This window comes from Enoplosus armatus, chromosome 10 (assembly GCF_043641665.1).
Source record: "Enoplosus armatus isolate fEnoArm2 chromosome 10, fEnoArm2.hap1, whole genome shotgun sequence".
In the NCBI taxonomy this organism is placed as follows: Eukaryota; Metazoa; Chordata; class Actinopteri; order Centrarchiformes; family Enoplosidae; genus Enoplosus; species Enoplosus armatus.
This window is the reverse complement of record NC_092189.1, coordinates 25,368,062-25,393,046: the sequence shown is the minus strand read 5'-3', so window position 1 is coordinate 25,393,046 and position 24,985 is coordinate 25,368,062. Positions and strand designations below refer to the sequence as shown.

At 42.9% G+C, this 24,985-nt stretch overlaps 1 protein-coding gene across 1 annotated transcript in view; it reads right to left on the bottom strand.

Moving 5' to 3' along the window:
• The window catches only part of abca1b (ATP-binding cassette, sub-family A (ABC1), member 1B), a 40,018-nt gene extending 19,521 nt beyond the window's left edge, over positions 1-20,497 (bottom strand). Inside the window, exons 1-12 of the mRNA XM_070912947.1 lie at positions 20,459-20,497; positions 18,210-18,319; positions 16,287-16,380; positions 11,553-11,694; positions 10,771-10,889; positions 8,325-8,446; positions 7,880-8,083; positions 6,262-6,351; positions 2,292-2,532; positions 977-1,116; positions 772-888; positions 180-374 (exon numbers count right to left, since the gene is read on the bottom strand). Coding sequence (XP_070769048.1) covers positions 180-374; positions 772-888; positions 977-1,116; positions 2,292-2,532; positions 6,262-6,351; positions 7,880-8,083; positions 8,325-8,446; positions 10,771-10,889; positions 11,553-11,694; positions 16,287-16,380; positions 18,210-18,275 — 1,530 coding nt within the window. The 5' untranslated portion in view covers positions 18,276-18,319; positions 20,459-20,497. The remainder of the gene's footprint in view (positions 1-179; positions 375-771; positions 889-976; positions 1,117-2,291; positions 2,533-6,261; positions 6,352-7,879; positions 8,084-8,324; positions 8,447-10,770; positions 10,890-11,552; positions 11,695-16,286; positions 16,381-18,209; positions 18,320-20,458) is intronic.
• Positions 20,498-24,985: the final 4,488 nt, after the last annotated feature.

The following is a 24,985-nucleotide window of genomic DNA, read 5'->3' as shown; positions in this document are numbered from 1 at the left end:
TGTTAAAAGTAGTAGGGATCACCTCCGCGGTTCCCACAATGTCAGTGAGGTTTGTGTCCTCAGAAGTAGAGGTTGTCAATGATCCAATATTAACCCAAAACACACCCAACCCTCGAGCGTCAATGAATGTGTTTTGTCTGTGTCAGCAGGCGGGATTACTTGTGGCCTTAAACACTGACCTCCATGAAGCGGGAGATACTCATGATGGCCTGATCAGTCTCGTTGAACACCTCCCTCCAGGTGAGGGTGCTGCCCGTTGACCCCGGGTTCTGCGCCTGCTTGGACAGGAAGTTGGAAAGGTCGGCCACGGTCCAGTCGGTGTCAGTCAGTTGAGCGTGGAAGAAGCTGGCAGTGACGTTGTTCTTCAGCAGAGTCTGGATTGTCAGATCAGGATTTTATTTTTTACAGCAGGAAGTCTAAATTAAAACAACATGATTATTCACTGACATAACTCTGAATGTGTTCAACTATGAGCTGAGGGGGAACATCTGACCCTGAACTGTGACTGAAGGAGTCAAAAGTACATTTTCTTTCAAAAAGTCCCTAAAATAAAGGTGTTACTTTAGTTTTATTGTTTTCATTTCTTTAGTTTCTGTTGTCCATCTTATATTTGGCTTGTTGTGTGATTTTAAATTGTTGTTTGTTTTTGTTGCTGTTGCTGAGACTAGAGACCAGTCTGTGGAGACTGATCCAAATAAAGAGTAAAGAAAAAAAAAAAAGAGCGATGAAGGATAGACAGAACAGGTGACGTGGTGGGCGGAGACTGTTTACCCTGATCACGTCCATCTGCTCACTGTTCTCCATGAAGTCCCAGACTTTGGGTCGCATCTCCTCCCACATCCCGCCAAGGTCCCTGAACACACCGAGCTCCTGGAAGGTTCGGTTCACCTGAACGCACCACAGATACAGATATTGATACAGGTGAGACAGACTGCCCCTCCGGCAGGAAGTCATGAGACAGGAAGTGATGTCATACCTCGTGGATAACCCTCTGGGTAGCGGGGGTGTGGGGTGTGTACAGGATCTTCCCCATCAGAAGAGGCTTCAGAGCCTGCCAGATCATCCTGGACATCGGGTTAGAGTCCATGTTCTTCACCAGACTGTTACAATATGGAGCTGGAAACACACACACACACACACACACACACACACACACACACACACACACACACACACACACACACACACACACACACACACACACACAATCACATGAGGAAGACAGAGGTTAATCCTGATTGGTACATTTTGTGGAGTTTAATCTTTGTTTAGTCAGTTTGATGGATGACTCTAAACACTACATTACCCATGAGCCTCAGCTGCTGTTGCTATGAGGAAGACAGTTAAGAGGTGAGAACATGTAAACCTGTCACCATGGTTACTGAATTGATCCCAAACTGATCCAAGAACTGATTTAACCTGCTGAATGTTTTGATCAGGTTTCTACAATCTTGTCAAACAAACATGTCACTTTATTTTCGCTGCGTTTCATTTTAGTTTCAGATAACTTATGAGAGCACAGACCTCCGAGGTTTCAGATAACTTATGAGAACACAGACCTCCGAGGTTTCAGATAACTTATGAGAACACAGACCTCCGAGGTTTCTGATAACTTACGAGAACACAGACCTCCGAGGTTTCTGACAACTTACGAGAACACAGTTGGAACACAGATATCATGTCCTGCTGAAGCTGAAAGGTATTGATGATTAAAATCAGTACACTTGTAGTTGTGGGAGCATTGAGGAAAACTGCACCACAGAAGGCTCCAAGTAAAATTTAGTCTGTATTACCCTAAAAGTTAAGTATCAAGTATTAATCCGCTTTTTATTCCGAATCACATGGGTTCTTCATGGCCCTGTAGGAAACCCATCTAAGCTCCAACTGTCAGTCACAAACGATGTCTATGAGAACCTGCAGGAGAACTGCAGTCTGAAAAAACTGCACCCAATCCAGTACTGTAATAATCCAGCAGCTGATCTGTGTCGTTTTTAAATCTGGTGTCTGTGGACACATTCCTGTGCTGGTGCACCAGTAGTGATACGTTTTACATCAACCAGCAATGACTGGTTTGTTAGAGCTGAATGTGGGAGCAACTGCAGTGACGGAGTGGGCTGTCACCATGGCTACAGCAGAGCAGAGAATTTATAATGAGACACCTCTGCAGTGATGGCGTTTTTTTTTCTCCAGTTCAGTTTATACCGGAAATAAAATCTGTACCAGTTTCCATGTGTACAGGAAATCCCCCTGCTGACCAGTATACTGCCAGTATATAAACCATGAGGACTCACTGGAGGAGTTGTCGTAGAGTGACGTGGACTCGTCCTCACTGCTGTTGTGGTTTCCGAACAGAGCCTTGTAGTTGCTGTCCTCATACCAGTTGAGGGATTTGATCTGCAGGCCGCCGCCTTCAGGGTGACCACACACGATCCTGGAGACCGCCTGGTACATGGTGCTGGGCGACGACGTAGCATTCTGCGTCAGGAAGATGATCTCGTTCCTCAGGTCGATCCAGCTCTTCATACTGGCCAACTGGACGAAAAACATTGGGGGACACTGGTTAGACTGGTCCGAGATGCTACCAGTTACACATGTAAACCACAGACTTTATATAAAGATGGACGACATGACAGCTCCCCAAAAAAGAAGCCAAAACGTCTCGGTCGCCCCCTGGTGGCTGGCAGCAGTATAGGTCATAAACCATTGGACATGGGCCAAACTAAATAATCTAAGTACACTTAAAATACATACACGTTTTAGGTAGCTCTTCTATAAGAACGGGGTGAGACGTCATGATTGACAGCTGCGATTGACTGTGTTGTGCTCGTGATTGGGTCGGGCGGGTGTATGGGTGGGACCTCGTTACCACGGCTCTACCCCCGATCACTACTGAGCAGACTCTGGCTCCAAATGACACCACCAGCGTTGGAGACCATCTTTCTCATCATCTCGGCCATCTTATATACAGTGTATGGTGTAAACAGAAACCAAAATACAACATCCATCCTTTTTCATTTAGTCTGTTTGCTGCTTGAGCAGAACTGACTTGGACCAGGTTTTATGGGGTGTTGCTAAATGTCTGGTGACAGTTGCTAGGTGGTTGCTAAGGCACGGCCAGGTCGTTAAAAAGGTATTGTGTCAGCATCCTGCAAATTCAAACCGCACTCAGCTGCACTGGTGTGTTTCAGGTGGTTGCTACGTGGTTGTTAGGGTGTCACCTGCTGGTTACTAAAGGTATGTTCAGACAGAAAATTGTGTGTAATTCGGATCGATATCACAAAAGTCACAAAGTGCACTTCAGTATGTAAATTCACAAAAGCAAAAAAGTGAAAATACATGAGGTGACATGAAAGGAAAGACGTATTCAGGATAAACAACCCAAAAAGGTACATATTGAAGAAAAAAGACTTAATATTACGTTAACGTTTTGTTTTCACGCTGGCTGACTGTAAACAGACACTTCAACTCTCCAGCACTTCTGAAAGATGCTTTCAACATTTACAGTTCAACTGCTCTCAGAGTTTACTCTTCAGCTGACACTTCAGCGGCTTACAGGGGTTCTCCATGATGCTAAAATATTAAATCCTGTCAACTCAATTCTTGTATCTGACAACTCAACTCCTTTCAATGCTCATACTTCAGCTGAACCTCAAAATCAAACGTTTTTAGACATTTTACCTGTTTACACCTGAAACTTTCACATGCCACGTTTGAGAAAACGAGGCCTTTTCCAGTTTAGTTCAACAGAAACAAAAACTAGAGAAGTTGTTAGTTAAATAAATAGAAACTCAGAGCACTTTAAAAGACGTCTGTCCTCAAAATGAATCATTCCAGAATAAACCTTTGTCTCACTAAATAATCGCTGACAGTAAAGTGAAGTCTGTCGTGACTTCCTGTTTTTAAATCTGCAAAACACGAATGATGACTTCATGACATTTATCCAGCTGATTTGAACTGATGCTGTTGTCAAATATTGTCTGACATATTAAAAGAAAACCACAAGCATCTTTAAATTTGACTAATAAAATTTTAATTTAGCATCTAAACATGTCAAAATATAATTACAAAACTAATATTCTACAAAATGATCTGGCCTCTCCAGTTGCAGCCACGGTAACTATAAATAATATACTTGATATGTTATGTGGGACTAAAGAAAAGGATTCTGGGAGGAACAAGCTTACGAAGAGCACCTGAACACAACACCACTCTTCCACAATAAAAGCTGGAGAACATGTTTTAGACAATTGGTATGCACAAGGTACCAATGGTGAAGAAGTACTCAGTGTGCCTGTACTAGTAATACTTCAGTAAAAGGTTCACAGTCAGCAGTAACTCCAGCTGCCAGATACATTTAATGGAGGAAAGCAAAAATTGAAGTAGAGGAGAGGAGGTTCAGACGGTGACTGTTGTTGTTTCCTACTGCAGCTTCAGGAGGAGGGAGGAAGAGTTGGAGGTTACTGCAGGTTACTGAAACAGTCACAGTCTGAGGGAATGGTGATTTATTTATATTTCTGATGACTACATTTAAATGGGAGATACAAGGTTTTCACATGACAGTAATGAGCTGACGCAACAGAAGCGAGTTTGTCACAGAAACATTAATAAATAACATTAATACTAATAAACTTTGTTCTCTTCATGGCACACTTCCCTTTTAACAAGGATTTCAAAATAAAGCTCATAAACTGAATGCAGGAAAACAATATTGACGTTTACGTTGTTTTACGGACCAATCAGTTTTTGTTTTACTATGAAAACCAAAAAAAGGTTTATGAACTTATACAACTGAAGAGTTTCTGTAACAGATGGACACACACACACACGCACACACACACACACACACATCCTGTTCCTGACTCAGCACATAAACCAAACAAAACACTGCAGTCACATGTTTTCAATTTAGCCCTGTGTGTGTGTGAGAGTGTGTTAAAGTGTTTGATAACCTCGGGGTGAAAAACAACAAACTGGGTCATTCTGACTGAACTTTACTCTGATTATCAGACTGTCGACCAGCTGAGACTGAAGAGGTTTTTACAAACCTGCTCCCAGTCTACTCCCAGTCTGCTCCCAGTCTACTCCCAGTCTACTCCCAGTCTGCTCCTAGTCTGTTCCCAGTCTACTCCCGGTCTACTCCTGATCTGCTCTCAGTCTACTCCCAATTTACTCCCAGTCTACTCCCGATCTGCTCCCAGTCTGTTCCCAGTCTACTCCCGATCTGCTCCCAGTCTACTCCCAGTCTGTTCCCAGTCTACTCCCAATCTGCTCCCAGTCTACTTCCGATTTACTCCCAGTCTGCTCCCAGTCTTCCGATTTAATCCCAGTCTACCCTGATCTGCTCCCAGTTTGCTTCTGATTTACACCCAGTCTACTCCCAGTCTACCCCGATCTGCTCCCAGTCTGCTCCCAATTTACTCCCAGTCTACCCCGATCTGCTCCCAGTCTACTTCCGATTTACTTCCAGTCTACTCCTAGTCTGCTCCTAATTTACTCCCAGTTTACCCGATCTGCTCCCATTCTGCTCCCAATTTACTCCCAGTCTACCCCGATCTGCTCCCAGTCTACTTCTGATTTACTCTCAGTCTACTCCCAGTATGCTCCCAGTCTACTTCTGATTTACTCCCAGTCTACTTCCAATCTGCTCCCAGTCTACTTCCAATCTGCTCCCAGTCTACTCATGATCTGTTCCCAGTCTACTCACGATTAACTCCCAGTCTACTCCCAGTCTGTTCCCAGTCTTCCGATTTAATCCCAGTCTACCCCGATCTGCTCCCAGTCGGTCATTGAGTTTCACTGAGCCTCCTCAGTGTTGCTGTGACCTCCAACATGGACGCTAAAGGCTTCATGCAGCCACCTGGCGTCTGCAGCGTCTCAGTGGGACACTGAAGAGGACGCAGAGGAACGCTGACTGTTTGTTGTTTGTTCAGACTCTGAAGTGAAAGCCTGCTGAGACGTTTGAGTCTTTGTTCAGCTGGACGCTCATCTGTCTCTGCTGCAGGAACACTGCTTTTATCTGGACACAAAGACTCAGAGACACTGAGGCTGCCAGGTGAACCCAGTGGCCTCTGTCTGCTGCTGGTGTGGGCTGGAGGACTGACACGTCTGTCCACTGGAGGACTGAACACATCTGTCCACTGGAGGACTGACACGTCTGTCCACTGGAGGACTGAACACTTCTGTCCGCATGTCAGGCAAACTCTGTCCACTGACGGAACATAAATGACATCACAGCGTCAGGTGACCAGGTGTGTTTCTTACCTCGACTGCCAGTGAACCCAGACTGTCCAGGAGGCTGTTGGTCGCACTGGCAACCCGTTTGACAGCCTCGGGGTTGGACCTCACGTCCTTCTGAGAGACACAAAGAGACAGAGACACTTTATTTCTATATTGTAAATATTCTCGTATTCAGTATTTGTTCCTGATCTGAGTCCTACGTTGTGAAGCCGGTCAGATGTTTCAGCTGATATAACCGGATCAATAGCACCTTCAGACCACAGCAAATTCCTTGTAATGTATGTTACTTGGCAATAAACAGTTTCTGATTCTGATTCTGATTCTGATCACCTGACTGCAGGTGAGAAATATTCAGCTACAGCCTGTCGGTCGCTTCGTGTAGACTCATTTGTTTTTTAGAGGCTTTTTCCTCCCGTTTGTGAACTACTTGACTTTTTGTCCCGACAGGATCAAAACCTTGAATAACCTGATCGGCAGTTAATCATCATCACAACATTGTAAAGTTTATTTCTCAGCTGATCCTCATTTCACTTCTCTGAAACTAAACTTTCTCTCAGAGTCTCTGAATGAAGAGAAGGATTTTACAGATTTCTTTCTCTGCTGCCGTGGAAACTTTCCGTTGGACATAAACAGTTTGGGGTTCACACAGTCAGCCAGCAGCTCGTAGATTTCTGCAGACAAAAGCAGAGAGGCCTCGCTGACGTACAGCTCGCTTTCAACGCTTCAAAACCACCAAACTGGTCTCCAGGCTACGAAAACTGAGACTATAAAGAGCAGAGACGGGCCGAGACACGCCTCCTCCCACACACACATAACACGCTAAATACACACCCAACACTCCTTCACTTTGTGTCACCTGAACAGTGAAAACCAGGTGAAAACACCTCCGTCAGTCACACACTGTTCCTACAGGACTCACTCAGAAACAGGTTCCATTCAAGTTTCCTGTCAGATACTTGATTCTGTATAAATATATATTTGCTATGCTTGTGTCATATGTTTAACGGACATCAAAGAATCTTCCTCTCTGCTTTGTGATCAGTTTGAAGTTTCAGGAAAGATGAAAATGAGGCAACGCTGAGTAACCCTGGAACATGAATACTTGAATTCATGTTGCTTTATGTCCACTGTCTGTCTGTCTGTCTGTCCATTCAGCAGAAGTACAAAGCTGAAAGTCTTTTAAGGGACAGAAATCCATGCTGTCAGGCTCTACAATCAGACCTGCTCCCAGTAGACCTGCTCCCAGTGGACCTGCTCCCAGTAGACCACGCACACCGAAATGGACAATCCACATATCTCTGAATGTAACAATGGTGCAATACCCTCACTTCTATGTGCAACACAGTACAATCCCTTTACCTTCATTTCTTTCTTCTGTGAATTTGTAAATTTTAGTTGTTTTTTAGTTTTAGTAGCTCTTTTATAACAGCCTTTATTGTTTTTATTTATTATATCTTGATTTTCTACTTATGTCTCTTGTTATTGCACTATCCTGTATGCTGCTGGAACAATGCAAATTTCCCCGCTGAGGGACTAATAAAGGATTATCTTATCTTATATCAATGATAAATATCTTTCTGATATTTCCACCAATCAGAGCTCTGCCATGTGACCTGAGGCCCGTCAGCAGGTGTGTGTTTACCCGGATGGGTTTGAGGAAGTCCAGGTTGTTCAGGAAGTGCTCCTCAGCGAGGTTCAGCCAGGTGGGCGGGGCCTGGCAGATGACTTCCGTTACTAACATCGACACCTGCGGGTCCGAGATTGTCACAAAGTCCTCCACACTCCGCTCGCCCCCCTTCCTGGGACACATGTCCCTCAGGTGGACCCCGAAACCTTTGAGGAGGACCTGGGACAGACAGCAAGAGAGGGTTCAAAGGTCAAGAGATTATATTAAACTGGTTTATTGTGACATTTCATTTCATGTCGTCTGACTTCTGTTTAATATTCTCATGTCACGTTTGTTTAATCTTGTTTAAATCTTCAATCAAGCTTCAGGTTCAGTTTTAATGTCCTCCATCTTTTCACTTTTTCAATCCATGTTGCCATGAATGAAACGCAGACTGAGCATGTGCAGAGCGTGTCCTCACCTTCTCCAGGTTGATATCGGCGTCTCTGATCTGCTGAACGTTGTGTTCAGAGAAGGAGGCGTTCGCCAGCAGAAAGCTCGACAGAGTCTCGTTGTCTCGCAGGAAATGCTTCAACTTGAAGCCTGAGAAAGAAAAAAGGGAAAGAAAGAGGTCAGAGAGACATGACGCCCCCCCACACTCCTCCTCCCTCTCCCTCTCCTCCTCCCCCCTCTCCCTCTCCTCCGCCTCCTCCCTCTCCTCCGCCTCCTCCTCCTCCTCCTCCTCCTCCTGCCTCTCCTCCGACTCCTCCTCCTCCTCCTGCCTCTCCTCCGACTCTTCCTCCTCCTCCTCCTCCTCCTCCTCCCTCTCCTCCCCCTCGTCGTCCTCCTCATGGCTGTTGCTTGTATGAAGTCTGCGTGCAGCTTCGGCTTCGTCGCGGCTGCTTGTCATCACATGTTTGCAGGACAAACTTTCCACTCAGGTGATCTCAGAGGAAAGCTGCATCACACCAACTATTTGTTGGACAAAGCCCCCCCACACGCACCCCCCAGTCTTTTCTTCTCCTACAGGTTTAAACCCGCAGCTGTGACGAGGACAAACATGTTTGGTTTAACTCCAACAGGAACTAAAGTTTTAAGCCACTGAAGGCCAGATTTGTTGGTTATTTCCCTCCAGATATCCTGCACTCACCACAATCCATTAACAGACACCCTCATGTCTAAGTCATTATTTCAGATGATGCTGCCAACTGAAAGCATCAAGCAGCATCAGTCTGAAACAGCTTCTTCACTTCACTGTTCAGCCTCAGAGAGATGTGACTGTGAAGAACATCACTGTCCCGCGATCAGTTCATGAGACACTCAAACTGACTGGAGGTACGGAGGCCTCACAGGGTCAAAACCAGACTTCAGGAGGAGCTGAGGTGAACTAACACTGTTAGCGACGGGTCAGAGGACACGTTGAGCTGTCTGACATCAGCAGCTCTGAGTGATGTGATTGGTCAAATGAGGAACAGTTTCCTCTGAGAGCTCCAACAGAGAAACACGTCCGCTTCAATCAGAGACCTCCAGAGAGGATTTACTCCATGATCAAACTACAAGAACACAAGGAGCAGTTACACTCGCTAACTCTCAGCCAATCAGCAGTCAGTTTAGGGCCTCAGGATCCCTCCCAGGCATCGTGCTGAAACTAAACCCAGAGAGTCCTGAGCTGGATCTGAGCCCAGCAACAAAACCATCAGACAGCTGAGTCTGGTCTGGTCTTTGACTTTCAAATATGAAATATATGAAACTCATTTTCAATTTTCAAATTTAATGAGTAAAGTTTTAATAATTTTCATGTGTTTATATTTTACACAATTCATTCATGCGAGTATTTATTTCATAATTATTTATTTAATATTGAGCACTTTGGGGCTCTAAAAGCAGTGAACTGATGGTTTAATGTGAATCTGTAAATCTAATAACCTGAAGTGAACTGATCCAGGTTCAGAAGTCCTCATGTGTCTCTGGATTAAAACAGAGCTTGTTCAGCTGCAGAGCGACATGTTTGAACCCGGTGACGCTCAGCGTGATGCCGCCGAGCAGAAAACTCGACGTGACAGGACGCTGACCGTCACCTGCTGAGGCCGAGGTCTCTGATTCTGGTCTAAACCCGGTTATGTTTCCACTAACAGCTCGGGAGCTGCACTGAACTCTGACCAGGTGAGATCACCTGAGAAGCCTCTGACAGGTAAACCTGCCGCGGCTCGCCTCCCCGCCCCCGCTCCCATCACACCGGCTTCAGTTTGTGTGATCGGACGTGATTAAAGGGAATAAAGAGCAGCTCCATCAGAGGGAGAAGGAGAGCCGGCAGGTCGGAGCAGGTAGAGAAAAGAAACGCCCCCCACAGTGAGATAAAACTGCAAATTAACACACAAAGGAGCAAAATTCTTTTTGTTCAATGAGCCTGAAAAATCCACCACACAGGAGGGACGACTGAAAAACTGGAGCTCTGAAATGCTGCCGGTTTAAAATCAGCTGCCGAGTTCTGACTGAAAACGAACTTCATACGTTGGAAAAGATTGAACAGTCTACATTCCACTAGAGTAGCTTTGCTCCTTATTCATCTTATACTGGTCCTCCATGCAGCCCCCTCTGTCTCTTTAAGGCCCCCCTCCCTAAAAGCCTGCTTTCTTCTGAGTGGCCAACTTCCAGAAGCCTACAGCATCCAGTGCGTCCGAGCCCAGCCCGCACCCCCTCATCCTCTTGCCAGTGTGCTCCTATTAGCTTAGCTCAGCTCTGCCCCGACCAGGATCTCGGAGCACCGGGGGAGTAGAACTGCAGCTTTGGATCGCCGGGAGGAGGTTTTCAAATGTGACGCTGTCGCTGAATTCACACAAATTCAACGACAACAACATCCAACATCACAGCTGAGTTCGATGTGACTCAGCAGGTCGGTTGTGTCTGGTGTTCCGACTGTTTCCTACCTGATCGGCTGTTCTGCAGCGCCTGCAGAGCCTGAGCCAGCTCCTTGAATCCATCCAGGTTTTTATCGTTCTGACTGTACAGAAGAATCTTCTTTGCGTCCGAAAACAGACGAGAAATTCTGAAGAAAAACACAGAATCAGCTTGTTGTGTCTGAATGACAGATGACAGACCTGCAGACTAAACTGTTTAAAACTGTTTAAAACTGTCACATTTAAATAAAGTCAGCTCTCAGACTGCAGAAAGAAACACTGACTGACTGGAAAAGACTTCATCACGACTACAGACATCTGAGGGGAACTGAAGTGTGTTCACTACCACCGCAAACTGCAGGGGTAAAAACTGTAAGCGGGTTAAAATGTTTGTATGCGAGATGTGTGGCAGTTAAACATGAAGCGTTTAAAGCAGTTGAAGTGTTGGTTTAAGTGAAAGCTTTATGAAGAATTGGTGTCACTTGAAGTGTAAGAGATGACAGTAAGTCAAATTTAGGTTAAAAGTTTAATCCCTGCAGGCAGTTGAAGTGCTGCTGAAAATAGCTGAAGAGTCAGCTGATTAGTAAAATGTGAAAGCAGTTAAAATGTAATTTGACAAGTTCTTACATTGCACACACTTCAACATATATTTTTCCAAAAGTTATTTCTTTAACTTAAAAAAACAGTAACTACAACAATAGAAAGTCATTTCAGGTAAATAAAATGTGGAAAACATTTAACTTAGCAGCATGAAGGTGACCTGTTTTTCAAAATAAAAGCCTCAGTTCTGAGGGATATAAATGTGGTCTCACATGGAGTCGTTGAAGTTGCCGACGATGCCGGGTGACTCGCCCGGTGTCGGGTTTCTGAAGCAGGGGTTGTTGGCATTGCAGAGGATTCCCTGAAGCCAGGGCAGCGTGCCGGCTGACGGCATCGCCTTGTTGGGAAAATGACCTGCAGATGGAAAAATAACAGGAAGTAACTCAGAAAATCTACCACAGTAAAAGTATCAACAACATGACAGACACATTCTCCAGTACAAGTAATATCTGAATACTTTGTCATTTAACAACGCTCCCACCAGGCTATAACAGCACTTTTGCTGCTAAGACTCATGGGAGATGTAGTTGTTGAAAATTTCTTAACTTCTTTAACTTAATACACTTAGAAAGCAGGACTGCTGCTAGACCATTTCATTAGTTATCATTATCGATTCATCGGTTGATTCTCAATTTTTCTCCATTACTAAATTAATTGTTTGGTCAGATAACAGTGAAAAGTGTTCATCACATGTAGCCAGAGCCCAAAGTGATGTCTTTAAATGTCCAAAAGTTTGTTTATTCGTTTTTCCAACACTGCTCTCTCTCTCTCTCTCTCTTTAATATCTCTGGTGATTAAAGGCCTCTGTGGGAGATGTTGTTAATCAATAAGCAGGAATGCTTTGATCATATTAGATTTACAGGATTTTTTACCAATGGGATTTAATTCTCTTGATTAGCTAAAACCATCACAGACCAGCTGTGGTTCCTGTGCTTCTTCAGCACTCTTTGATTTCTTACACTTCATCTTTATTTAATATTACATGCGTGTATTTCATGACTGTAGACTTTGTGTTCCTGCAGGTCCAGCTGACATCTACTTCCTGTCTGTCTGTCCTGAACAGGGTCTTCCTCTGTCTCTCCTCCGATAAACTAAAGACACGTGTGATCAGGTTTGTGGAAACACCCGGTCATCAGTCAGATTTAATCTGAAAGATGTTGAGGACGTTCATCTTTATCTTCTGCTGTGTTGGAACAAACTGTCCACACGTTCACCTGGATGCACCGCAGGTAGATAACCTGTGATTGGTTTATTATCGGCTGCGGCAGAGCATCAGCAGCAGCTGCGGCAGGAGTGAGCGTTACGACCTTTACTCCCCCACCAGGCTTCACCCCCCGCATCAGCTTTCTGTTGAGTGAAGAAGCTGCTATCAGAGAACCTTTAAGACTGCCAACTGGCCTCTTTCTAATCAAAACAGAGATAAGATAACAGACGGAGCTGCAGATTCACATTCAGGACACAGCTGACGGAGTTCAGGATTCAGTGTTCCTCTAAATTACACAAAAAGTTGCTTTTGAGGAATGAAATATCTTCAGGTTGAACATGTTCAACTGCTGCTGTGTCCTGATTTCCAGACTACACACTGAAGCTGAAACGATTAGTCAAATAATCAATTATTCCATCAACATAAAACTGACCAGCAACCATATTTATAATCTGAAATCATGAAAGTCATTTATGACGAAATGCTTCCATCTATTCTGTGTTTGCAGCGTCAAATGATCCGTCTCCCCGTTTTAGATCTCTTTGGGTTTCAGGCAGTTAGTCGACACAAGACATTTGAAGACATCTCTGGGGACATTTTTCACTGTTTTATGATGTTTTAGAGACTAAACAAACAATTAATCAAGAAAAGAATTGGCCGGTTGCTTTAATGAAGAACACCCTTTACTGCAGCACCACTTCATACTAACTCTTCACAGTATGTGCTTTATGACGCTGCCGCTTCGATTCCAGCTGGCGACCTTTGTTGCATGTCATTTATTTCTGCTTTAGAAAATAGAGTTTGATTTCTCTCTAACGTTAATAAACTGCAGTAAACGTCCTGATCCTGATCCTGGAGCATTTCCCTCTTTACAACCTGTACTCAACCTGTTTGTGTTTGACCAATCAGTGATGGTCAGCTCTACAAACTCCGCCCCTAAAGTTCTTGAACCTTCAGAGACTTTTTTGCCCCTGGAACTGTCCTACAGGAACTACATATAGTCCTTTTTCCCTCCGGTCCAGGTCCAAATACAGGTTCAGTTCCTTTGACGTCTTCACTAATTCAAAGGGACTTTGAAAACGTTAAACAATGTTGGATAACGTTATAAGAACAACACACACCAGCTGAAATCATGTTTATGATCTAAGGCTGAATACAAAATGCACTTTGAATGGTTACTAACTATAAGTTACCTCACTGAAACATAACAACACGCAGCTCAGGTGGAATCTACTTTGTCACAGTCAAAATGTATTTAGATACCACAGCTGGAATAAAATACCAAATAAACGAATAGAAAAGTCATTCAGACTCAAACGCCAAGTACAGTTCAACATGAACAGGAAGTTCAAGGACACGATGAAGTGGTAAGTATGAAGTGAAATCTTCTCTGAGCTTCAGAGCTGCTTTAAATGACGAGTTTCAACACGCCTGAGCTCACATGCTGTGTGAATCACAGCAGAAAAATTCCTCAAACAGCCGACTGCAGCAGAACTGAAAGCACCTCAAGTCCTGAGAGCTTCTGCTTTCAGAGGGAAACAGGAAGACAACCGGCTTGCTGGAACTGAGCTAAACCAGGTTCAACATCGTCTCAGCTTCATCTCCAACTCCCGCTCATCTGAACTCAGTTATTATTATTATTCATCTAGACTTTAGTGAAACAATGAGCCAGAACACAATGAGCTGAAATGAACTGGATGTTTCCTTACGCTGTAAAGGAACAGGAGGAGAATCTCTGTTTCCAGTCTGTCAGAATTCGCGCCATCACTAAATAACGTCGCCTGAAGCTCGTTAATTTGATCCTGCTGCCGAGGAACAGACTGGCGTGAGGGTCAAGATAATTAACAAAAGATTATTTTACTATTTTAAACATCTGTGTTTTCTTACTTTAAAGAGACACTTCAACATTTCAGGAAATACTCTGGATCCGCTGTCTGTGCATGAAAAAGATGAAGACCATGACCTTCCTCTTCCAAATGAAAAGTTCAGTTAATAAAACTCGTTCTACAGCTTCAGCCGGACTCTGATATGATGTGGTTAGCTTAGCTTGGCATACAGACTGGAAGGAAGGGGAAACAGCTAGCCTGGCTATATACGGCTGCTGTCAGCGTTGCTGAACGGACTGAAGATTATTCTCAGCTGACTTCCTGCTGGAAGTCAATGTGGATCAGAGAGCTGAACCTCCACAGCTGTGACTCCAGTTGAACGGCTTCAGCTGCAGGTTGGAACCATGTGGTTGTGTAATTCTATCATGACTCTATCGATCCTGAACGCAGCCCCGTGACCTTCACCGGCTTTGATAATGACATTACAGCCCTATGATAAAGAGCCATAAACTGCACTAAATCACCACGAGGAGATTAAACCAGCTTCATTCAGCATCAAGACGTTTCAGCAGTAAACAACACTCCAGACAGCTCTGCACTTCCTCCAACAGTCCGATTATCGATGAATAACAATAATCAGGAATCAATCGAGCATTCGGAGTCAAACTGACAGCTGATATCAGACATCCTTAAAAAGGTGCAAGGGTCTGAACAGTGCTGCTGCAGATAACAATCTGATAATCAGGAGCAGCAGGACCTTTAACATGAACTCTGATTACCTGTAGAAACACTCCCAGCATGCACCTGGCTGTTACTGACCCGCCTTCAACACCTGCAATGACCTTTTCAAAACCAAACAAAGACGCTTCATTCAAATCAGCTGATTAGTTTGTGGACGGTTACACAAAAACAGATTAGACACTTTGCACGTGACACATGACAGGTGACGTGTGACAGGTGATGCGTGACGACAAAACTAGCTGATGAGAGGATTCATCCATCAACCATCTTTGATAGTCCTCTTTCTTCTGTTCTTCAGCAGAGGGTATGGCTTATGGTCAAAAGTAAGACACCCTGACGCCCCCAGATCCATATGTGACATGTGTACCGGCTCCTGATTGGCCAGAACTGTAATACTGATAAGCAGCAGTCAGACTGTTTTTGGTATTTAAACGTTGTTTACCATCAAAAATGAAGCTTTTCCAAACCAGTAAAAGTGTGTAAATGTAAAACTTCAGTGAGTTCCAGGAACAAAACGATGACGTGAGCTGATCAGTTATTTGTTTAATCATTGGGCTCATAGTTGGTGGTGGTGTTGTACTGGACTGCGTTATATACAGAGGGGTTGCTAATATTCTGACCACCTCATGTATGTAAACAATAGAAACAGCTGTTGCCATGTTGGACTGCATCACACTGTTCCTAATAAAGTGACCAGTGAGTGAATCAGTGTGGAGAAACAGAATCTAATCAAATATTTATGTTGAAATAAAACCTCAGATCTAATATTCATCCTTCTGTAAAACCAGCTGCTCCTCAAAGAAACACATATGATTTAAATGCAAAACAGTGGACGAGCAGACGTCCTGTTGAGCCTGAAGACAAGAGTTGTTTAATCGTTTAGTGTCCTGTCTGTCTGTTTGTCTATCTGTCTCTCTGAGTCAATTCATCGCTTCAGTTATTTTTCAAGCTAAACTGTCAAACGTTTGCTGCTTCCAGCTGCTTCCACGTCAGAATCTGCAGCTTCTCTTTGTCTTTTATGAAAGTAAATGAAGCGTCTCTGGGCTGTGGGAACTTGTGATGATCATTTTCACTAAACGATTAATCGATAATGAAAATAATCAGCTCTAATCTGAAGCACCGGGCCCCCTGACCCGGGGTCACTTCAATGACACATATAAAGGGTCTGAACTCACACTCATGCTGCTCGTATGGAGGGTAGTTCAGCCGCACGGCGATGAGGATGAAGAAGATGAAGAGTGGCCAGACGATTTCCACCAGGAGCTGAAGCTGAGAGACGGGAAGAGACAGGAAGACACATTAACACACCAACACACACACACACATCTCAACACACACACACACACCTCAACACACCAACACACACACACACACACACACACACACATCTCAACACACCAACACACACACACACACACACATCTCAACACACCAACACACACACACATCTCAACACACGAACACACACACACATCTCAACACACAACACACACACACATCTCAACACACCAACACACACACATCTCAACACACCAACACGCACACATCTCAACACACCAACACACACACACACACATCTCAACACATCAACACACATCTCAAAACACCAACACACACACATCTCAACACACCAACACACACACACACACACACACTCTCTCTCTCTCTCCTAGCGGCTCGTGAAGTGTCTCTGGGTGAAACAGGAAGCAGCTTCCTGTCTTTATTATTAGAAGTCATTCATAATAAATGACGAGTCATCGATTGATTGACTCAACAAGCAGAGAGAAACACACAACAACATACACACACACACAAACACACAACAACATACACACACACACACAGAAACACACAACAACACACACACACACACACACACACACACACAGAAACACACAACAACACACACACACAGAAACACACAACAACACACACACACAGAAACACAACAACACACACACACAGAAACACACAACAACATACACACAACAACAACAACATACCCACACAGAAATACACACAACAACACACAACATACATACACACAGAAACACACAACAACACACACTCAAACAGAACCACTTCACATTAAAGCTGTTAAAGATGCTGTTAATCAGCACAGATGAAACTGACTCCCATGATGCATCAGCTGTTATCAGGACTCTGTGGCTCTGACCTTTAACCTCCTTCATACTGAATCACTACAGTCCACTACTGATCACTACAGTCCATTACAGATCACTACAGTCCATTACAGATCACTACAGTCCACTACAGATCACTACAGTCCACTACTGATCACTACAGTCCATTACAGATCACTACAGTCCATTACAGATCACTACAGTCCACTACTGATCACTACAGTCCATTACAGATCACTACAGTCCACTACAGATCACTACAGTCCATTACAGATCACTTCAGTCCACTACAGTCCACTACTGATCACTACAGTCCATTACAGATCACTACAGTCCACTACAGATCACTACAGTCCACTACTGATCACTGCAGTCCACTACAGATCACTACAGTCCATTACAGATCACTTCAGTCCACTACAGATCACTACAGTCCACTACAGATCACTACAGTCCACTACTGATCACTACAGTCCATTACAGATCACTACAGTCCACTACAGATCACTACAGTCCACTACTGATCACTGCAGTCCACTACAGATCACTACAGTCCATTACAGATCACTTCAGTCCACTACAGATCACTACAGTCCACTACTGATCACTACAGTCCAAGACTAGTCAAATACAAATCACTATAGATCACTTCAGCTGATCAACAAATGATGACAAGTGCTGAAACGATTAGTCAATTAATTGATCAGAAAATGTATCGTTCATCTAATCGATCATCAGATTCTGTTTTCTGACTGTTTATGACGTTTAATCAATAACTAAAATAACAAGTGATGAGAATAATGATTCAGACACAATGTTCACAGAGAACATCCGATTACTTCTTATCAATTAAATGTCAATTCTTTTATTGAATAAAAAACGACTGATCGATTAATGGAGGACATTAATAGATGATAAAAACTAGATAACTGTGTGTGTGTGTGTGTGACTGACCGTCTGCCGTCGTCTGTAGGTGAAGTTCTTCCACAGCAACAGACTCAGCTGTGTAGAGACAGACATGTCTGCCGCCGTCTCTCCTCCTGAATGACTGTCTGCTGCTCGCTCTGTTAAACACAGACAAGTTGAGCCAGCACACGGCTCAAAGGTCAAAGGTCATCGCAGGTACGAGACTGCTCTGATACTGAAGCTGCTGATCACACACACACACTTACCAACTTAACACACACATTTATCTTTATTTTAACTGTACTGTAATTATATAAATACACACACATGCATATTGTATATATATATATATATATATATATATATATATATATATACACACACACATATATATATAGGTATGTGTATATATATGTATATATATACACACGGACACACACATATTAATGTACCTATAGATTGATCCAGTTTCCTGTACTGATGTTTGTATATTTCCTGGGATTTGATTTCACCACATTAATGTTTTACTGCTTTGCATGTTGACACTATGTTCTACACGTTCTCTATGTTCCACACGTTCTCTATGTCCCACACGTTCTCTATATTCAACACGTTTCTGTGTTCTACACGTTCTCTATGTTCCACACGTTCTCTATATTCAACACGTTTCCGTGTTCCACACATTCTCTATGTTCCACACGTTCTCCATGTTCCACACGTTCTCCATGTTCCACACGTTCTCCATGTTCCACACGTTCTTTATGTTCCACACGTTTCTATGTTCTACACATTCTCTATGTTCCACACGTTTCTGTTCTACACGTTTCTATGTTCTACGCGTTCTCTATGTTCCACACGTTCTTTATGTTCCACACGTTTCTATGTTCTACACGTTAACTGAACTCTGTCTCTGTTCCATCAACAACAAAGGATTCTTCCTGCCATCAGTCTGATCAATATCAGCCTGATTGTTCAAGGGGGGGGGGGGGGGGGGTGGCTGAGAGGAGGAAGACGACGAGGATGGGGGGGGGGGGCGTCTGAGTGCATCTACACACTTGCAAATGCACTCAGACCCCCCCCCCCCCCCTCCCTCATTTACACACTTTGATGACACACTCAGCTGCAGCTCCTCGTTCACAGGAAACACTCTGAATAATGGGGCATTAACACACACACACACACACACACACACATATGAATGGCCTTGAACTTTGAGTGAGAAGCTGTGATGAAGATGATGGTGATGATGATGAAATCAGCTGTTTGATCAGAATCTGACTCTGTAGTTTAGTTAGTGTTCTCTATAGATAGTTGTTCTGGTTCTGTCTGCTTCCTGATCCATACATCATCATCATCATCACCACTGTTCTCGCTGTCCAGAACCTTTAAAAGAGGAACAGCCGCTACATTTGATCACTTTTGTGTTGTCATGTGCACACACACACATATATTTTTACACACACACACTCTCATAACACGTCTCATAATGAATCTTATTCTAATCAGGACTGAAGGCACCAGCTCAGGTTTCCTTTTAATGACCTGAGGAGGAATCTACTTTCTATAAGTCTGATTCAGAACAGCTTGTCTCACATGTACAAAATACAATCATTCCATTCAAGTGTCGGACTGTGAGCATGTCGGCCATCAGCCTGTACATGTGTGAACGCTGCTGGTTTGTAGGTGAAATGAGGACTCGAGATTCATTAAATAAACTGATTAAATCACAGTGACGAGCTCCTGCAGCGGCCCCAGTGGCACACACACCAACTGCACCTTCCAGTTCATCAACGTTTAAATCTTTACTTTAAACTTTTCTTTTGTCCTTTCACACTTCAACAACACGAGAACAGAAATGTTTAACTCTCAGATATTAAACTCAACTGAAGTTCACTCGGCGTGTTCACATTCAAGCTGCTTTAAAACAGCAGAAACCGTTTCTGTCTGTTCTGCTGAATCTATTTTCTTTACTCTGTCGCGATATTTTCATAGAAAGTCTTTAACTTGAAGTCTGGAGCTTCTTCTTTCAGTTTATTTGTCGCCCATTAAAGCTATTTAATTCTTTCTCTTCTAGTGTTTACTCTACATCAAACTGACTTTAAATCTGATCAAAAACACCGAAGCAGCAACATGGAGTCAGTGGAGAATAAATATGAAATAAAGGGTAAATAAGGTGAATTAAAGGTTAATAAAGTGATTTGAAGCTTAAATAAAGTGCATTAAATGTTAAACAAGGTGAATTAAATGTTAAATAAAGCGCATTAAAGCTTAAACAAAGTGAATTAAAGCTTAAATACCGGTGTCGGTGTTGTTTTCAGCCTCAGACTCCGGTCCTCCTCGGCCTTCACTCAGCAGCATCTGCTCCGCATCGAGCTGCAGCTGCGGGACAAAAACTCACCGGAGTCAAAACGCAACAACCACTGGCACCTTTTCCGCTCCGGGACTTCAAAATAAAACACAGACATTTAGAATTATAATTCGCAACAGCATTAGTCTGATTTTCAACTTGACATTATCACGTGTTGTTTTTCATTAAATGGAATATTGTGATGATAGTTAACTTATATAAACATACATTACGTGTTCATCTTTGGAAATGTATTTAAATCTATAATGTGTAGCTATGTGGGTAAGCAAGTGATGGTCACATAGCTTACAAGGTTTTTAACATTACTAATAGCTAATATTACTACATTCCCAATATCTCTTACTAATAAAAGGGCTGTTACTATCACTAACGTGTTTTATAATTCTGCTGCTGAATAAAATAAATCTTTCTGCAGAAATAAGTATTTTCTTTTAGAATAAAACACATGAAAACACGTATTCATTTATTTTTCTCATCTGATAAACTGCTAACCTGGTCTTTATTTTGTACAGTGACTTCTGGCCGTCAGTGACAGCGGGATTACTGTCGGTCACTGAGCAGCAGGGTTTACCATTTCACAACAAAAGATCAACCAGCGGATGTTTCACAATAAAATACTTTCCTATGTGATTAATCTGATCTGGGAACATCGAAAAAGTGAAATAGGCTTCACGTAAATACTACTAGTAGGCTACTACAACTACCAAAACTATTACTACTTCTACCACTCTTAGTATTAAATACCATCAGTACTACAAAGAGTACCCAAGGTACGTCTACCAGGCTTGGATATAACAGAAGACTTTTATACTTTAATTATGATTTTGTACATTTGATTTTAGAGACATTCATAGTTTTGCATGTCAAACGTGATGAAACCTGTGGAGTACTACTACCACTTCCACCACTACTACTACTACTACCACAATTATAAATAGAAATAAAAATACACACTGTCACAATATGAATAAACAAATAGAAATGTATGTAAACATATCATTATACAATAATTTAAATGCATGTAAGAATAATAATCTATGTGGATGTAAAAGCAGCTCCACAAAGTAGATTTTATAACAATCATTCAGTAAAATACAAACATGTTTTTAATTTACATCAGCGACGGTTTAATGTCTCAGCTTCAGGCCTGTTTCCTCTTTATTCCTCTTTTTCAAGGACATAAAGACCTGGATGACCTGCAATCATCTGATGTTGAACTCAGACAGACAGAAGTTATTGTTCTTGGCCCTGAACCCCTCAGAAATACAGTATCTAAGGATATTGTTACCCTAGATGGCATTGCCCTGGCCTCCAGCGCCACCGTGAGGAATCTCTGAGTTGTCTTGACTGTGTCTGCCCCCGACCACTTAAATTAATTCAACCAAAGTTAAACAGGAGAGGAGTCATTAATAAAAACTTAATAAAAATTAAGACCACCACTGCTATAGGCCAAAACAATAGGAAAATTAAGTGTGGACTGTTAAACATCAGATCTCTGTCATCTAAAGCTGTATTAGTAAACAAGCTAATATCAGATATTCATATTGATCTACTGTGTCTGACAGAAACCTGGCTGTGTCATGAAGAGTGTGTCAGCCTGAATGAATCCACTCCGCCCAGTCACACTAATACTCACATCCCTCGAGGCACCGGCCGAGGAGGTGGAGCTGCAGCCATCTTTGACTCAAGCCTGTTGATGAACTCTAGACCTAAACTGGATTATAACTCACTTGAAAGCCTCGTTTTGAGTCTCTCACTCCCAACCTGGAAAACACTGAAGCCAGTCTTATTCGTTATAGTCTATTGTGCTCCAGGTCCATACTCTGAATTCTTATCTGAATTCTCAGAGTTTTTATCAGGTTTAGTCCTTAAAACAGACAAAGTCATTATCGTAGGGGATTTTAATATTCATGTGGACGTTGATAAGGATAGCCTTGGTACTGCATTTACCTCTTTATTGGATTCGATCGGCTTCTGTCAGAGGGTACAGAAACCCACTCACTGTTTTAATCACACCCTCGACCTGGTTCTGACATATTGACTTGAAATTGAACATCTAACTGTCTTTCCACAGAATCCTTTGTTATCGGACCATTATTTAATAACTTTTGAATTCCTATTACTGGACTACACGCCATTAGGCAAAAAAGTCTACACCAGATATCTATCTGATAGTGCTGTAGCTAAATTTAAGGAAGTGATTCCATCGGCATTTGTTCAATGCCATGTCTCAATACAACTGAGGACTCCTATGCTAACCTTCGTCCCTCTCAAATAGACGATCTTGTTGACAGTGCTGCAGGCTCAATGCGATTGACACTTGACTCTATTGCCCCTCTTAAAAAGAAGATAATAAAACAAAGAAAGTCGGCTCCATGGTAAAACACCCAAACCCGCAAATTAAAGCAAACAGTGCAGAAACTTGAAAGGAAATGGCGCTCCACCAAACTGGAGGAATCACGTTTAATTTGGCAAGATAGTCTTAGAACTTATAGGAAGGCCCTCTGTAAAACCAGAGCAGCCTATTACTCAACATTAATAGAAGAGAACAAGAACAACCCCAGGTTTCTCTTCAGCACTGTAGCCAGGCTGACAGAGAGTCACAGCTCTATGGAGCCATGTATTCCTATAAGCCTCAGCAGTAATGACTTCATGAGCTTCTTTAATGATAAAATTCTAACTATTAGAGACAGAATTGATCACCTCCTGTCTTCAGGTGGTACCTTACCTTCAAACACAGGAATCTCAGAAATAGCTGTAAAACCTGATGTATATTTAGATTGCTTTTCTCCCATCGACCTTCACCAAATTACTAAAACCATCTCTTCATCTAAGCCATCAACTTGTCTCTTAGACCCCATCCCAACCTGGCTGCTCAAAGAGGTTTTACCTTTAGTCAGCACTTCTTTACTAGACATGATCAATCTGTCTTTATTAACAGGCTACGTACCACAGTCCTTTAAAGTAGCTGTAATTAAACCTCTTCTTAAAAAGACCACACTTGATCCAGAGGTTTTAGCCAACTATAGACCTATATCTAACCTTCCCTTTCTCTCCAAGATTCTTGAGAAAGCAGTCGCCAACCAGCTGTGTGACTTTCTACATGACAATAGGTTGCTTGAGGACTTTCAGTCAGGTTTCAGAGCTCATCATAGCACAGAGACAGCACTGGTGAAAGTTACAGATGACCTTCTAACTGCATCAGACAGAGGACTTGTCTCTATACTTGTTTTGTTAGATCTTAGTGCTGCATTCGACATCACTGACCATCATATCCTATTACAGAGACTGGAACATTTAATTGGCATCAAAGGAACCGCACTAAGCTGGTTTAAGTCGTATTTATCAGATCGATCTCAGTTTGTACGTGTTAATGATGAATCCTCCATGTACGCCAAAGTCAGTCATGGAGTTCCACCAGGTTCTGTGCTTGGACCAATACTATTCACCTTATATATGCTTCCTTTAGCAGATATCATTAGAAAACACTCCATACATTTTCATTGCTATGCGGATGATACCCAGCTATATTTATCGATCAAGCCAGAAGAACCTCTTCAGTTAGCCAAGCTCCAAGCATGCCTTAAGGACATAAAGACCTGTATGACCTGTAATTATCTGATGTTGAACTCGGACAAAACAGAAGTTATTGTTCTCAGCCCTGAACACCTCCGAAACACAGTATCTAAGGATATTGTTACTCTAGATGGCATTTCCCTGGCCTCCAGCGCCACCGTGAGGAATCTCGGAGTTGTCTTTGATCAGGACATGTCCTTTAACTCCCACGTAAAACAAACTTCAAGGACTGCCTTCTTTCACCTCTGTAACATTGCAAAAATCAGGAAGATCCTGTCTCAAACAGATGCAGAAAAATTAGTCCATGCATTTGTTACGTCTCGGCTGGATTATTGCAATTCCTTATTATCAGGCTGTCCCAATAAGTCCCTAAGGACTCTCCAGCTGATCCAGAATGCTGCAGCACGTGTACTGACAGGAACCAGCAAAAGAGATCATATTTCTCCTGTGTTAGCTTCGCTGCACTGGCTCCCTGTAAAATCTAGAATAGAGTTTAAAATCCTTCTCCTGACCTACAAAGCTCTTACTGGTCAGGCACCATCATATCTTAAAGAGCTCATAGTACCCTATTACCCCACTAGAGCGCTGCGCTCCCAGAATGCAGGGCTGCTTGTGGTTCCTAGAGTCTCCAAAAACAGAACAGGAGCTTTTTGATAACGCTTATAGTTAGGGCTGGCTTAGGCCTGCCTGGACCAGCCCCCTAGTTATGCTGCTATAGGCCTACACTGCTGGGGAGACTTCCCATGATGCACTGAGCTTTCCTCCTCTCCCTCTTCATCTTTGCACATTCATCACAGTCCAATGCATGTTACTAACTTTATTTCTTCCCCGGAGTTTCTTTGTGCTTTGTCGTCTCGCAGGTTGCTGTGGATCGTGGTCC